Genomic DNA, 17653 nt, shown 5'->3' on the forward strand with positions numbered 1-17653 from the left:
GTGTTAATTACTAACAAACGAACAAACGCCGTCACGTTGAAACTAAGTGCCAAACTGACACGTCGTCAGACGTCTTTGTTACAACGTAAACAGCAGATATCCAAGCGTCCGCTCACGCACTGAGAGGCTCACGAAAACTAACAACTACAGCTTCGCATTCATTTTGCAGTACATTCAGTTAAAATGAAGTGTACCGTGAAACATAGAAATGAAGATCCTTAGTTTAACTTGGCTAGGCCAAAAAACAACTAGCACTCAAATCCCGATCTTGGCTGAAACGGCTTTGCTTGTCAAATCGAGGCTATTCCCGCGTAAAGAAAATTCACATGTCCCGGATATATTGAAACTGCGCATGCGTAAGAGAAGAACCTCTGCAAAAGCATTGCTTTCACAAAGCATCAAATTCTGAGGTGAGATTAATAAATTACACTGGATCGGTATATGCTACTCCTCATTACGTATATCAGTTTACGCTTTATGATATCTTCTGTGCTTGATCAGCTACATTCTAAATGTTTTAATTTCACAGATATCGAACTCAGTTGAATGCCAAAATGGCGCGCATCCTTGCTGACTCTTTCATCTTATTTTGTGTTGAAGACTGCAACACCAACATTAGAGAAATTTAGATATCATTCACCTTGTTTAATAGCATTCGCTTTTGATATATTGTATTTGATTTTTTTTTCATGATGTGGTAGAGTCACAATTTCTGTGATTTGGAAATTCTTGCTGCAGTTTGGAGCATGGAGAAAACCACCAACATCAATCAAGTTGGTACAATTTCTCGTTTGTTGTTATGGTTGTGTCGTTTCAGAATTGTAGTGAACGTTAAATAGATTGAATTTTATTTACAGCAGATTAAATGAGGGTTATGTATACCATGGGAGGAGTGTTAGCAACAACTAACGTCGGTATTGGGTGAAATTTTCGGGAATAGCAGAAAAATAGCGACTGGAAACCAAGTTGTAATTCACTATGTATTTACGAGAATTCTTAAAAGACAAATTGATCCAAAACAGAGTGCCTTTTTGCAATTCTAATGACAGCAGGAAACAATGACAGATTGTAAAATGATTTGGCGTTTTTTATAATTACAATAACGTCTACACTGTGAACATTATAGGCATTAATGGTGGTTATCAACATTTGGTTTAAACACATTGTCTGCTTTGTTGGGCAATTTATCAGAAAGATGTTAAAAAAGATTGACTAAAAACAACGCCATTCTTGGGTGCTTGTTTATAAACATAGATAAAATGTGACAGCATTGGCATTGTACACATCAGGCATTCCGGTAGTGTAGTGGAAGAAACAAAGTCATTTGGCAGAGAAATGTATAGTTCTGTCTAAAAGTAGTCCTGAGTGTAATGAAGTACATTTTATAATGTGTCATCTTGCATTTCATTACTTATGCAATATTGATGTCTTAATTGAAGATTGTTCATGCTTACTGAAATAGATTTCATTTAGTACTTGATGTTAATGTTTCACATTCATTATTTGTAAGTATACATCTTATATGCTAGTATTTATATATATTTTTTAGCAGCTGTTCGAAAATCAAAGAAGGATGAAGATGACGTAGGAGAAGAGGAAGAAGATATGGGAGAAGAAGAGTATACAGTAGAAAAAGTAGTCGACTCTAGGATACGGAATGGCAAACGAGAATATCTTCTCAAATGGAAAGGCTATCCAGAGTATGTTATTTAAATTGATGGTGTTTTTGAGAGTTGGCTCTTGTCTAAGGGATACTTGGCCGTTGCTCACGGTATGCTAAGAAAAAAAAAAGAAGACTTAAGAATAATAGTTTTAAAGTGCTTGGAAAAATCAGCTGATCCATTTTTTTTAGTTTTTAAGTAGAAGGATAAAAAACAAATCTGTGTAAAGTTATCGTGTGTGTGGTTGTTAATACTTTACCAGTGTCGTATGATGGGGTTGCTAATGCCTTGTGCATATTTGGTGATATTTCTTTTGCAGTTCTGAAAACACATGGGAGCCAGATGAGAATTTAGACTGCCCTGATTTGATAGCAGACTTTGAAGAAAGGAAGAAGAAGAGAGAAGCAGAGAAAAAAAGAAAACAACAAAACGGAATGGAAGAAACATCTGCAAAACGAAAGAAAAAAGTTACAGATGCAAAATCTGCAGTGAGTGCCTTTTCTACAAGACATTTTGTGTTTAATAGAAAAAAGTGTTTTAGATAAAAAATATTTTGAGTGTTGCTTTTGTGAAATTTTAAAGTTGTTAAAAGACAACACAAGTGCATCATTTTTCGTTATGACCAGGATAGGTTCATTTTAAAATAATTCCCAAAATATGAGTACATAATTATGGTGAATTTTCAAGATATAAAGATTCAAACATTGGTATTCTTACCTGCAACTGGGAAGGCAGTTGAAAATTACTCTCCTATGCTAGAGAGTTTTCTTGTGTGGAAGAAGTATTTTAACATTAAGTGTGGCTCAGTTTAGCAAATCTGTGCATGTCTTTAGTCAGATAAAGAAACATCGCTTAGGTTGTTGTGCTCAAGAAGTGATTTTTTGCCCAGAAAATGAAATGGCTGATTTTGGAATACAGCTCTACAGATTTAAACTTTATTTAGAAGCTTCAACTGAAGTTTTTAAAAAAAAAATTTAAAGGTCCAAACCAAATTCACTTGATAGACTGGTAAGTAAATCTTGTCCATATCAGAATTAATGGGCAACAATCATAGTCATTGCAGTCGGCATTGTGTTATTGATTCCCTGTTTCCAAGTGGGCACAGTCAGCTGTTTTTAGCATTGTGGTGCATAAGCTCATGCTTTTGTATAGTTGGCACTTCTCTTCTTTGTTTTACTGACAGTCCAAGACTTTCTTGTACTGTATAAGTGACCGGATAACAATCGATTTTGAAGTGTTTTGAGCAATTTTTTTAGTATGGTTTGGGACGAAGTTTACATGGCACATTTGAACAAAGCAGAGATCTGTATGTACAGATCTCTAAGCAAAGTTAATCACTGGCATTTGTTGCCATTGTCTTCAGAATTTCTTAACCAAGTACAAAATAACTCCATCTGAATGTTAAAAAGAAAAATTCAGCAACTGCATATTGTGTCCTAGTCTGTTCTTATTTTTTAAGCCAATGATTTATCATTTCTCTTCACATTTAGCTCATGTAGATGATGCTATTTTTAGAAATACTACCATTTTTGTCACTTCCTGTTTTCTCAACAAATCCAGATGTAATTAAGAGAATAATATTAATATAATAATTATTTTGCTTCTTTGTCATAAAATACCATTGGAAAATGTTTTTGTAATATTTTATGCTCTATTTCCAGCAATTTTAGCCGAGGGCTTGTGTTGTCTATTAAAAGAAAAACCTGCAGGTGTTCAATAGTTTAATCAGCACCAGACTTCTCTCACTTGCAGGAGCATTCAGTATCCATAGAGGCCAAGAAAAAAACAGAAAAGTCGGGATATTTTGAAAAATGATTTCCAGTTCCTGAAAATCAGTATTTGAAAAAAAATTAGAAAACATGGAAACTTGCTAAAAGTGACATTTTGCTGATTTTTTAAGCACTGAAGTACTGTGTTTCCTGAAAAATAAGACTGAGTCTTATAATTAATTTTTGATTGGAAAAAAGACATTAGAACTTATTTTCAAAGGATATCTTATTTTTCATGTACAAAGATCTGCATGCAGTCGTGTCATCTTTTGGAATGTAGCCATCAGTTTACAAACTCTGAATTTCTTGTGACTCCATTAAATTATTCTCCACAATAGTTTTTTAGGCATTAATACAGTAATAATATTTATTTACATATTTATATCATTACTTTATTATATAATGCATATATCATGTGTTTCAACAGATGAATGAAATTTATTCATCTGGCTGACAATCTTAACTAAGGCTTATAACATGAGCATCCTGAAAAGTCATTCTAGAGATAATTTTTAGAGAAACATCATATATGTGTTATAAATAATGAATATGAATGTTTTAAATGAGCTAGAGATGACACATTAATGTGGAATTGTTACCCCTGATTTGGATATTGCTATTTGCCCTAGCGATATGGAGTATTACAATCAGCTGTGGCTCGCAAATAGGTTTAAGGCATTTTTGCCATAGCTGTAGAGAGTGCAGAATGACAAGTTTTAGAGGTACTCTTTGCAGCAAGGTATTGATTCAGTGTGCAGTCTTGCTTAAAGTGAGAAGTAGAGATTATTCTAAAATCTGGCTAAAGGGTGCTAAAAATTATGAAAGCGTGCATCTAGGCAGGTGGTGCAGAACTTAAATAAAAACGACTTCAAATGGGTATTGAAATAACCATTTAAAATAACAATTGAATAGGTTTCAAATCAGTCAACTATTCTCTACCAATCGGTTTTGCTGTGGAAAGTTGGTGAAGCAGTAGCACTGGCCTCTGTGACCTATCACCATCATTAAAGGTTGAAGGCAGAGAAGAGATGGTCCCAGAGAGGTTATAGAAAATAGCAGACACCCTCAACAAACCAAAATGTCAAAATGATCATAAATTAGGCAAAGTAATATGTCACCTGCCATCAGATTTTGTTGAAAGTAAAATCTGAAAGCATTGAGGGAATTGGTTCTGAAATGTGCTTGGCTGTCAAAGAGGAGTATGGAAGAAGAACGAACATTTGAAGTTACTAAGGGTAATGGATGACGGGGTGCAATGTCATATGATGACTGCTAGCTGCGGACCACCTGACTTACAAGTGTGGTCTATGGACCACACTTTAAGAACCACTTTAAGAACCATTGCTTTAGTTTATTAGACCAGATTTGATATACCTTTTTCCACTTATAAGCCTTTTAAACATTATCACGTACTGACAAAGAGGTTAGATCAAGAATAACCCACATATCAAACAGTGGGCTTTCCATTTTGGCTGTAGCCTTGCCCATTTGTGTATTCCCAGGTGATGAACGATTTTTCTATATGCATAGATATTTTCAGACTTTTTGGTCTACGTATAAACAAGAAGAAATAAGTGCCACTAGTCACCTTTAGGTCTTGGTGAAAATTGACATGGGCTTCTTTCCATAACAGTCATTCCAGTGCTACAACTTATGCAGCTGCTACAAAAGTTTTGCAATAAAGACCTGTATTTTACACAAAATTTCAAAAGGCATTTCTTAAACTAATTTGCTATGGTCTCTATTTTTTGTAGATCAAAGGTAGATTTTTTTAAAAAGTGAGAAATGCAGAACTCAAAAGTTCAGTAACAAAAGTCATTAACAACATCATGGGCAACCATTGAGCTGCCTCCAGTGCGCTGTTCGGCTGCATAATGACAAAAATTAAAAAAAAACTTTAAATGCCCCAAAGTGGTCAATAGGCTCAGTTAAAAGTGAAAAAAAATTTTTTAGACACTAGTGTACGCTAAATCTATAGCCTTTCCCCATTCCCTTATCTATTTTATATTTCAGGAAGATGATAACAAACCAAGGGGGTTTGACAGAGGGCTTCAACCAGAACGAATAATTGGAGCCACTGACAGCAGCGGAGAACTGATGTTTCTTATGAAGTGGTTAGTTTGCTTTCCTTTTGTTTTAGTTCTTTCTTGTCTTTTTGTTTTAAATGAGAGATCAGTGTGAATTGTTTTAAAGAGCTGTAGTTAATAGCCTTTTGCATGTGTTCTGTCAAAAACATTTTAGCTAATATCAGACAAGTAATATTCTGTTGGTTGAGATGTATTTTGGTCATTTACAGAAAACTGAGATCTGTCTTTGTTCCTAGAAAGAAGTTGCATATTTATCTTGGGTGTATGTATACTTCGTAGTTTCCATTTAGAAAAAGCAAGCTCTGCAAGAATATATGGAATGATAAGTGTTTTGTGGATATTGATGAGTGTTTTTATGGATTTCCTTTCAGTAAGTAAATCCAGCAAGCAAAAATCTTTAAGGCTCTTTCTTAATACTCTATGATTCCTTACCAACCATCGTTTTTAACATTTCCTCTAACTCTGCAAAGGCTAAAATTTGAAAAGTCTTTTATTATAACAGCTTATAACTGTGACATGAAAAATCTTGTGACCTAGTTACATTTTGAGGTTTTGTGCAGGCTGACTAAAACATCTTAAGGATGGGCAGACTTACTAAAACAGATTTTTTATAATTTCCATGTTCCAAGATCAGCTTTACTGATCACAGTTATTCCTGAATGATGGCATCATGTTATCTTAACTATGTGGTCTTGAGACCACTTGCACGAAAATGTTTTGACTTTTGAAAAGAGTTAAAAGTAGTCTCTTTCTAAACGTTTTAATACTTGATTGGGAAACAAAATCATGTTGTTCTTGCATTTAGTACAAGCTGTCTGTACTGTGTTTTAACGTAAGCATGTAACTTGCAAAAGGGTATTTTTCTGTGTTTTTCAGTTTACCATTAAATCTTATATTACTTTAAAATTTTAGACTGAAGAAGCATGGACTATATACAAATTTAAACTGCAGAATGCCAAATTTCTTTGCTTTAATAAACCAGTTTCCTCAGCACCTACAGATCTGACTATGATTAAGTGAAAAAAAACCCACTGATCACAGTTTTACAAAATTCATAAAAATCAGATAAAAGCTTCAGAAAATATCCTGACAATAGTGATGTGAACAAAATATATCCCATTTCACTAAAATATGAATTATATCAAAAAAGGTCATCATGCTTTTTCATGAGCATGTGCTACATAAACCACACGTTTATTATTATCATCTAAGAGCGTCACCATAATGAGAAGATTCTATTGTATGTTTCATTTTGTTATCTGTGTACTGTTGTGTTGCAGGAAAGACAGTGATGAGGCTGATCTGGTGCCAGCACGACAGGCAAATGTGAAGTGCCCGCAGATAGTTATAGCATTTTATGAAGAGAGGTTGACCTGGCATACACACAATGATACAGAGGAGGAAGAAAAAGGAAAAGATGAGAGCAAATCCTAATGGCCACTTTATGAAGCTTTCCTTCATTTTCTACTTGTCTGACTTAGTAACTAGTTGGCCTATCCGAAATTTGTCTGCAGGTTCATCATTTGAAAAGAAAATGTGACAGATGTTTAGTAGCTGCATGTCAGATCTCCACCTATCGGGTGATACAACTCGGTATGATAGATCCTGAAGTGCTTACATGGAGGTCTACAAAGAAAACGGCATTTCAGACTTTTCAGAGTTTGTGATTCTGATTGTCATCAGATCATCCATCCTTTGACGACAAGACTTTGATCATCTCCAGCTACAATAAGTGGAGTATAAAACCCCATTGCAGATTGAAGGTCAACGCCAACTTGTTACTGCCATCATCTCATCCTGTCTGTGTTCCTTTAACCTTGCCCCACAGCTTCCACATTTTCTTTACCAAGATGAATTGTGCTCTCATTGACAGCTGTCATAATCGTTTGTGCATTTCATGCAGCAGTGTTGGACTCAACAGATCCTCCCCCACCTTCCCTCCACCACCTCATGCATCCAGGCATTTCTTGTATTTTTTTGTTTTGAGTTCATTGTACACGTCTCTTAGGTGTAGTGAAGGTGTCACAATAGTATGGAAGGTTTTTAAAGTTGCCAAAGGAAATTCATGAACATTGGGATGGAGTTTTGGATGCATGTGCTTTGAATCTGAAAAAACGGTTTTGTTTCATTTACTTTTAAGATGTCAACAAATTCATAGTTCATTATAATTCATTTATCTGTATAAAGTGGAAGGGAATCGGATCTTCCCTTTAATGCATCTTTCCTTTAAAAGTCTTGTGGGGTGGACTTCTTTCTTTTTCCCTTAAGGACTGAAGTGCAAGACTCTTTCCTAAAACATGGATAAACAACCCCTTTCTATCAAAAGATACACAACTAGCAACATCACCATGCACAGATAGGTAAAACTTGTGACATGCTTGTATGCAGATGCATCTAATGGTGGTCCCAGCTCTGCCATTGGCTGGAGCCTTGAGAAAATAACCATATCTTTGTACAATCCTGACCGCTGATATATTTCTGTGTGTGGTAATGTTTGATTCCTCTGTAGTTGACATATTTCTGTGCATGGTGGTGATTGTACACATGTATCTTGACAACAGAAAAAGGTTTTAGTTGGAGCTTTACCTATTATTAAAAAATCTTTTTTTCATCCCGTAAGACTTAAAGACTGCTCCTTTCTGTCATGGATTTTTAGTGAAGAAATAAAAGTATGATTTGTGCAGTTGCTGTCTGTTGACGTAGTGTGGATGCATAGTTTCTGAGATTTGCAAAAGGGAGCATATCAGTATGTAGTACTTAGGAAAGTTTTGGCAAACTTAAAGCACGATTCATTTTGGATCTCATAAGGATGGGGCAAGCTTTTGGTAGGGATGATCTGACTTGTCAGTGGCTACCTCATCAATACAATGGCATAAAACAGTCTATCCAGATTTTCTGTTCACTTAACATTGATGTTAAGATGTTAAGTTCTGTTCACAGAAAATCTGAACTAGTGATTGCTCTTCTACCAGATCAGAAGATATTACTAGAATTCAAACACTTTCATTATCTTTTCTTCTCTCATCAGTCCCATCTCAGTGCTTTTATTTCAGATGGTCAGACTTTTATCATCAAAGTGTTTGATTATAAACCAGATATGATGAGTTGTAGGCTTACAGCCTTTGCTAATCAAGCAGATTAGAGTGTGGAGATTACTCAAGCAAAAAATTAAGGCATGCTTTGGCATTTCTGTATGAGGGATGGTTAATGGCATATGATAGCATGGTAAGAGCTAGAAAGCTGAAAAACAACCTATTTTAGGTTTTATAAAAATTGATGGCGGTGTGTGGTGATCAAACAAAAAAATTGAAGTTCGGCATCGAGAGATTTGGTAAGATTCGTGGAGATGTGGTACAGAGTGATCCTTTTATTGTGGATTAAGAAATTTACTGTGAGAGAAACTTGTTACTGCCCAAGATTGTAAATACTACAGAGTACTGTGCATTTTAAGCAGAGGACTTAATCTTAAGTGTTAGCAAGGTGAAAGGGGGAAAATGTGTCGGAGACTTGCCTAGCTATAAGCTGCCACAAAATAAGTATGTCTGGTTACAGATGGATTTTTAACTCTGCTTCCAAGTCATTTTTATCTGATAAACTCCACTTACCAAGTGCAAAGAAAAGTTTTCACATCAATGTTAAGTGTTATAAAATTCAAGAATGGGACTATTATTAGCAAGTCACAAAAGTCAGTTTTACAGTGCTTTATTTAAGCAATTTTTTTTTAAATGTCATGTTCGGTTTGGGTTAGGATTTGTTACTTTTGGAAAGAGTGAGTGGACTAATTGAAGCTGATAAGAATGGAGGATGTAAAGATTTTGTGAATTTTGTCATTAGTTTTGATTCTTTTTGGTGCAGAATTTTGAAATGATGGCAGTTCATGAAATTGCAGCTATTGTAAATCTTTTTAGTTTGTTTTTTGACAGCTTCTCTCTTCATGTAAGTGAATGATAAAAAAATGATCTGGTCAAATATGACTAGTATCTGGGCATACCATCATTTGCTTGCTGTCTTTGTCTTACCCATGGCTCATGTTACTCCTGTGGTGTTTTTTTTTTTTTTTTGATTAGACTTGAGGGTTGGGGAGTAGTATGATCTGTCTTGGTTGACAAAACTTGGGTAAAGTGAACTGTGCTTCCCTGTGGATAACAGTTAACATTTCTGGCAGTGACTAAAGTACCAAGGGATTTAAATTTTTTTTTAAAGTACATTGGCAGCAGTGTGTAGTTTAGATCATAACACAACAGCAGTGTAATTTGCAGACACCATCCACCATTGCTTTTCATCTTTTATCAAGTAATTGTTTTGCTACCTGCACAGGGTTTGATCACGAAGATCAAATGAGGAAGAACTGCGGTAATGAACTTCCTTTTCCCCCACCTTCGTGCAATTTAAGAAGGTATAGCGTTAGGTTACAATAATAGTAATATAATCTGCATGCTTTAACAAGTAATACCACCCCAAACCATTTTAGGTAAATTTTCAAACCCTAGGTTTTAACCCCCCAAAATTTTTAATCCCTTCGGATCAAACCCTTGCAGGCTTTCACGTAGTTTTAGTTTTGCACTTCATGATTGTGTTGTGTATTGTTTATAACATACTCGATATTCTGTTTAGAATAAAATTGTCTTACAAAGCGTTGCATAGTTTTTATTTCGAATAAAAACACCAGCTTAATACGTTTAAAATGTTAAAAATACTTTTCTAATCCTGTACCTACATTTTAATTGTGGTTTAATGACCCAAAATTCTAGAATAGCAAAATATACATTTCCAAATACGATAAGCCTTGGAGCAAAGAGTAAGAAATAAAATGTATTTTAGATCGAGTTACATTTCGGTTGAATCGACGTGTGACCGCTCTAATGATACGCGTGTTAGACCACGTAAGGGGAGATTTTTTTTTTTCAAGTTTTAACTAGTCCAGTGAGGAAGAGCGAGATGTACAAGTGCGCGAATGCGTGAAATACGTTAGAATGGTGGAATTGACGACAGCACAAATCCAAAATAGAGTAATTGCTACATTTCATGCTTTTGAAGATTTCATTCGTTTAATCTACAATATTTTAAATTTGATTTCTGGTTAATATGCAATTGTATGTTAACGAGAACTTAAAAATTAGCTAGTCAAGGGGAGTTAAGGTACTTGATCAAGGCTGATTTTGATTTCTCCTTAAAGAGAGCTGCGTTTTGGTGGTGTATAAATTAACGCGATAAAGCGCTAGGATGGATCCTTGCGAAGGTATTGTTTTTGGCGCAGTCTTTATGTAGTGAAGTATTGCATGTAAGCGTATACGATGACAACATTTAATGAATAGAAATATGTGCAGTTTGTCTTCGTGGGAAGCTGTTGACTTTTGTGGTTATTCGGTTGGTGTACGTCGTCAGGATAATCGTGTTGTGTTTGATTCGATGCAACGGTCAAAATAAAAAAAAATCACCACTCGTCTTTTCCTTGGACCTTTTAGTACACTTGATTTATCGAGATGAAAGCTTAGGTTTCAATACTTAACCACAGCCCCCATGATTGAGTATTAAGATTTAAAAGCAACTTTTGTTTCCATCAATCCATAATACAGCGGCGAGAATGCATCTTTAAAGAGTGATGAACTTATGCGTTGTTTTCACAAAAATAATGTTCACGTTTAATATGTTTAACATGTGTACTGTCATGAAATTGTCAGGTACAAGTCCAGGAAGTTTATCAACGTGATTTCATTAAGTTTTAGGGTTTTTTTTTAACCCCCAAAATTAAGTACTAGTCACCTGTTTGGGCATCTAAATATTGTACAATAATATTTGTCTTCTCTTCATTTTGAACTAATAACATTTGTTTTTTAGGCTATTAGCAGTGCAGTCTAAAGATCGCAAGAAACGGTTATTTTTAAACTATAAATAATTAGAAAATACATAAGTAAGAAAGGATTTGCATGTTCTTATTGCTTTTATCAATTGGAATTAATTTCCATTATACAGTTTGCATTTGAAACAACATTATTCACTTTATAAACATGACATGTTTCCTGGTTCAAATCATACTGCAGATTCAAATGATGCACCAAAACTATGGCAATATATTCATTTCATGGCCAGATTGATGCATTTTGAAAAATTTAGGGAGAAAAAGATGTGTAGTGCGTGTGTGTACATCTTGAAGGGAGCAAGAAATTTATGTTTCTAGGCAAGATTACAAATAGATTACTTATGAGGAAGTGGAGAATGACCAAAATAAACACCAGTAACATTAGAACTGAATACAGTTAAACACTTTCATATTACACATGAAGAACAAGTAAATGAAAAGTACTACATATTTTTAAAATTGGAAAACTGACAACAGAAACAGTAACAAACTTGACATGCTTCATCACTATGAGACTTTGCCTCTACCATATTAGTATATAGATTACTTTTGAAAAGGGATTTTTGTTTTTAAGAAAATATTTTTCTGCGTTGTTATAGGATATGTTGGACAACATGACCACAAATTTACTGTAGTAACTAAAACAAAGAAACAGTAAATGTCTCTCACTGATTAATTCATGTAGAATAACATAAAGAGGATACAAATGATAACAAATACAACTTCAGCAGTTTTCTAGAATGTAAGTAAATAGCATGTGTTCCTGCAGCACACTTTTACTTATGTCACACATCTGTTTGACATAACTTTTAAAAGCAGCTTCTCTTCACCATTTCATTGCTTTTAATTCTAATTATGGAAACAAATTTATGGGCATTGAATATTAATTAAATACAAAGTAAGTACAATTCAGTGCATTAAATTTGCCTCAGCACATAGAACTGCGCTCATTAAATTCAGTAATGTTTGAAGATGTTTGATGTTCTGTCAGACAAGTCAAAAATTTGAAAACTTAGACTTGGTAGTTAGGTGTTGTGTGAAAATGTTTTGTATCATTTTATGAATTTTCATTCACCCATGCTGCAATCTGGTAATGGTATTGATTTGCATTTCAATTTATGCATGGAAATGTATACACAGACATTCTTATTTTTGTTCGTAAAGACACCAGGAAAGAGTTATTGCCCTTGTAGCTTTACACATATTGATGCCTTCCCCCTTGTAGCAGGGTGATCCTGTGGTGCAATGGTTAGATCCTGTCACCAATACAGTGAGGGTTGGCTGTCCTGGGTTCAGCTCTTGTCTCAGGCACGCTGTTCTTTCTCTGCATGTGGCATCTGTCGACAGCGCTGGCTGCCTTGCCATATTATAGCCTTAGTTGCTGGCTCGGTGTAAAATACCAATCCTCCCTCCCTCCCCACACACACACCACCCTCCTCTAGCAAATGAGTGATTTAATCCCAGCTTTGTACTCATTCCTTTGAGCATACTTGATTATTTAATAGGACTAGCAGTGTCATAGGGTCATTGTTTGACACATTCACAAAAGAAACAAAAACCCTGAACATGGAAATGGGGTAGTGGGTGCTAGGAAAATAGAGTAGCTACACCATGTAGAAGCAAGTCATTGGACATGCACAAACATATACACTTACCTGACTAGATTTGCTATTGTGGAAATTGAAATATCTTAACCCCTTTTTGTATGTTAAGAAATCCAATTTTAGATGTCATTTCCTGGTGTAAGTGAATGGTACTGATATTAGAAAAAGGGGATAGCGGTACTGCTAATCGTGTAGTTACACATTGAAGAGCTACCTGTTTTTTTTTTAATGTGCATTTACTCTACAGGAAAAGTTGACATACCTTTTGAGGCTTATCAGCTTTGTGCCCATATCCAACCGGATGCTGGCTTTCTCAGCTTTACAGTTGTGGCCATGCTAGGCCTTGAAACCCATGTCAAAGGGCCTACGGTCCTGAACCTGTGCTCTGTATGTAACAAAACAGGAAGCTGGTAAGACAGATTCCTCATCTGACCGATTTGATCATCCCAGGGTGATCTGCTTGGGGCCGCAGACTGCAGGTTCTCTCCAGGGTGGCATGTTTGACAGGCCAGAGAAGTGTGCGGAGTGCTGGACTGTATGGAATAATTGCGTGGACTTTTGCATTGACTTCACATCCACATGTATGCAATATTCCATACCAAGAGTTCAGTTGGAACCCACCAACCTGCCTGTGAAACATGTGCGAAGATGCAGTCTGCAGTTGTGCATAGACTCTTGTGTACTGGAATGCTTTTCATTTATTCACCTTGCAACGTTAACAGAGTGATACTTGGTTTTTCCATCCTAAATTTCTGCAGTGGGATAGGAATAGGTCTTATGTGGCATGTGTCCTATGGAGCATGGTTTCCTCAGGAAAACAGTTGGCCACTTTAATGTCACATGTTTGTAGACAATGTTATAATTAAAAATACAAGGTAAACATGAGCATGATGCCACAGTCAGCTTTGATTAATTTGTTTTAGAACATATAGGATAGATTAGGAGAATTTTTTAGTTAACCCTTAGAGCTTGTGCATTGTTTATTAAGGCAGATTCAAATTTATATATCAGAATATTGGCTGTAGTGTGGGTAAAACTGTTAGATATCATTAATAAAGTTGAAGGGAGTGGTTAAAATCCATGGTTGAAAATTCTTTCTTTGTTTTTCTTTCATTTTCTTATATGCTGATTGCACTTTGGAAACACTTTATCAGAGCAAGTCAGTTTTGGTTGAACTAGAAAACATCTGGAAGTTCATCATTAAATTTATGTTGAATCATTCTGATGGCGTTCCAGTGCTGAAAACGGCTGATTGTGTGGACCACTGTTAGTTCTCACATTCTTTCATTGTCATTTGCCTTCAATGCCTTTTAGGTGTATGACAGCAAGGAAGAAGAACATTATTTTTTGTTTGGTGAGTTTCTTCACGATCCCTGCACATTTCTCTGCTGTATTGTTCATGGCCTCAAATATTTCCCACCTTTTTTTGTGCTCAGCAGAATGCTATCTGCATTGAAGACTTTTTTCCAGTTCAAGTGACTTGCCTGTTTAACAAAAAAATCATAACTTAGTCTCAGATGCTGTGAGGTATTGAAAATTTACTTTCAATGTGACAGACTTTCACTTGGTTGTAGATATAAAATTGAAAAGCAAATTTAATGTCGCATAACAAAATTGAAATGGAAAAGATAAATATTCTAATAATAGAATACTGGAAGCAAATTGGCCTAAGCTGTATAATGACATTTGGTGGGTATTGCAATCATTAAAAAAAACTGGTAATATTTTAAAGTGTTCTTTATCCTGGGAGAAGTAAAATCATTCAGGTGACCATGAAGATCATGAATAAAACAATGCAAATTGAAAGGTTCGTTGATCTTGGTATCTGCATCAGCCCGTATGATTCACCACATAACTAATTAGTCATTTTTTTGACAATGGTGTTTCTGGTTTGTTCATAACCTTTCTGATCTCTCTGTTGTATTTAATTTTTTAAGAGCCATGGTACAGAATGCTTATGCCTTGATGGGCTGCAATTTATTTCCTAATGACTTAGTGAATCTCAATGCAGAAAACTATTTCCCAAAATCTGGGGGAACACCACCCAGCCCCTTATGCTCTTAAGATACATGTGTTCAAACATCATCATGCACACAAAGAGGTCAGCAATACAGACACCAGTATTTGTACATTGTAATGGATATTTCTGATGCAATGTTAAAACACAGTAATACACTTTTACCTCCACACAACCAAAACAACTGTGGAACAGAAAACAAAGAAATATGGTTAAAATAAAAGAGACAATAGTATCAATTCATATATAGAGCAATATAACTAACCCACCAAATGAGCAGGTATAGTCAAACATCTTTTTAACTCTCGCTCAACTATACTGGCTGTGGGACTGTTTCCACTGAGGTATTGCATTTGTTTCAGAACATTTCAGTAAATATTACGGCACAATCCAAGTCAAGGATGTTTGTTCATTGTCCAGCACAATTCAGTCCACAGACCTGTCTGTAGTCGTGTACTGATAAAAGTTTACAAGGGTGCTTCACACACCTAAACACACAAGTACCTAGCAGAACCAATAATAATCTGTATATTTTCTCGCAAGGGAGCTCTGTTTGCTGCTTGGAAAATGTGAGGTTTTTGCCCCATCTAGATGCTAAGCTGCGCCTTGCTGACATCTTTCTTTGGTCCAGTACTGGCTACCCTTTTGATAATTACTTTGGCAGATTTCTCGCTAGAGTAGTCTAGCATCTTACGAGCCATAAAATTGACTCACTGCTGCCTGCATCCAGGAAGGTAGATAAGGTGCCAACTGGCCAAGCTTCAGACCTGTACCACTTTGACCATACTCATAGTCCTTTTGGTGGAAACTACTCTTGACCTTTGGTGTCCATGTTAAGTTTGCCAGGTGGAAAACTGGTTTCCTACAACACTGACTTGTACATTGCCAAGGCTTTAGCCAGTAGGAGAGTTGAGACTGTATGTTAGGCCTATCTATGTATAAACACCATGTCACAAGTTTGACCTCTTTCTCCCCATGGTGATTTTGTAGGTGTGTATCCCGATTTTGGGAAATGGTATGTTTCTCTGAGCTTTTCACACACATTAGAAAACAGTTTGCTCCTTACTAAATCTTTAAATTGTTTGATTTAGAAGAAATCAACAAGCTAATAAAGGATTTAAACCTGGTAATAGATCTATAAACATAGTTGTCCCACACCTATTATAGTTTTAGTTTTAAAATGGTCAAGGTTTTAAATTTGAAGAATGCCAGTTGTTCTTTCAAATAGTTTTTAAAAATCTTGTATTTTTACCTGAAGTCGCCATTCTTTCAGCAGTCATTTCTATATTTCCTATCATGGTGCATAATATTTCTTTTCATTTTTATTCATTCTTGACCCCAAAAACTGGTTAGTTTTTTTTCCACCAGTATGAAAGTTCTGGTTTTAGGTGGACATGACAGAAGCCGTTTTTCTGTTGTGTGTAATTGCTGTTAAAAAGTGAACAATGTCCATGTATGTATGCTTGCGCACATATGAGTTTGCATGTTTATAGCCAGATCTGTAGACATTATACTGTATTTTATACAGATGGAGATCAGAAGCTAAGTTATCACTCTAAAGAAGAAAATGCAGGTGGGATGGAGACCACATCCGAGGTTGGTTCTCTAACACATATAGCAGAAACTGGTAGTGGAGAAGCAGCCACCGTTGACCAGCCATCAGCAAGTAAGAACGAAGTGTAGAGTACACTTCGATCTGTGTTTATTTATACTATTAGTAGATACTCTCAAGGAATTTTTTTGTGTGTTACTGACAGATGTTTATGGTATAATTTAGTAGATTTTAAAGGCCTAGGAACTTTGATACCAATGATAATGGTCAGATGAGAAACATCTTGAGAAACATCAACTGACTGGATTAATTGTTCATTAGGTGAATATTCAAAGTACTGAGCACATTGCAGAAGGGAGTGTTCAAATAACGTGTGTGGAACATGATCCAGTAGAGAGTTGACAACCCACAGCGAAGTCAGTATCAGATTTTGATGAAGAGGACATGGAGCAGAAAACGAAAAACAGCAGAGCTGGCGGTGAATTTTTTCAAAGGACGCTGTTTGCGACAAATCCGTTGTTTTGATGGGGTGTCAACATTCACTGAATCCTAGTAAAGAGAAAGTTTCAAGTTTCAACTAAACAGGCTGAAAGTTTAGGAGTAGCAGGGGGATTCAACAATATTTAGATGTCATGTAGACAAACTGTATATTCAACATTTGTAGCAAAACTGTTGGTGAAAACGTGAGTCTAAGTTTTAGTAAAAAAACAGCAAGAATTAGATCTAAAGTAATGGCAGAGAAGGCAACCATTTCAGTAAAATCCACATAAATAGAAGGCAAGGCAATTACAAGCAATAGAAACAGTAACAAATGAAAGCTTAAGAAAAACAAAAACAACTTATCACTGAAAAAAAACTTATGGATATGAATAAGTATAGACGTTGCATAAGAAAATAGAAAAATCGCTGGGGAACAAAGCAACAGCCTGTCAGGCGCAACCTCGTTTCCAGATTCTTCCAGCATCCTTCAATGATTTTGATATGGATTATAATACAGTTCCGAACTGCAGGTATAATAGTAACAGTAATTTTAAGTTAATTTGAAATGAGACAGGGAAGGAGAATGTCTTGCTCAGTGAAATTACTTCTAAGAGGCTGTGCAA

At 35.6% G+C, this 17653-nt stretch overlaps 2 protein-coding genes across 4 annotated transcripts in view; both read left to right on the forward strand.

The window, feature by feature from the left end:
* The first annotated feature begins 315 nt into the window (after positions 1-315).
* On the forward strand, positions 316-9513 carry LOC112557961 (chromobox protein homolog 1-like). Of its 2 annotated transcripts, none has more exons than XM_025228134.1 (6): positions 316-410; positions 702-773; positions 1550-1700; positions 1981-2149; positions 5444-5544; positions 6798-9513. In XM_025228134.1, exons 3-6 carry the CDS (start codon positions 1606-1608, stop codon positions 6949-6951), a joined length of 519 nt encoding a protein of 172 aa, XP_025083919.1. In that variant the 5' UTR covers positions 316-410; positions 702-773; positions 1550-1605; the 3' UTR covers positions 6952-9513. The 2 variants fall into 2 exon arrangements, with proteins under 2 accessions (XP_025083919.1, XP_025083920.1); XM_025228135.1 differs by having other exon boundaries at positions 1553-1700.
* Positions 9514-10464: 951 nt separating this feature from the next.
* The window catches only part of LOC112557958 (double-stranded RNA-specific editase 1-like), a 65473-nt gene continuing 58284 nt past the window's right edge, over positions 10465-17653 (forward strand). Inside the window, exons 1-3 of one of the 2 annotated variants that reach the window (XM_025228127.1) lie at positions 10465-10756; positions 13229-13391; positions 16527-16664. In XM_025228127.1, the coding sequence (XP_025083912.1) occupies positions 16577-16664 (88 nt within the window). In that variant the 5' untranslated portion in view covers positions 10465-10756; positions 13229-13391; positions 16527-16576. The remainder of the gene's footprint in view (positions 10757-13228; positions 13392-16526; positions 16665-17653) is intronic. The other variant, XM_025228125.1, reaches the window with a different exon arrangement.

Source organism: Pomacea canaliculata, linkage group LG2, assembly GCF_003073045.1.
Source record: "Pomacea canaliculata isolate SZHN2017 linkage group LG2, ASM307304v1, whole genome shotgun sequence".
In the NCBI taxonomy this organism is placed as follows: domain Eukaryota; kingdom Metazoa; phylum Mollusca; class Gastropoda; order Architaenioglossa; family Ampullariidae; genus Pomacea; species Pomacea canaliculata.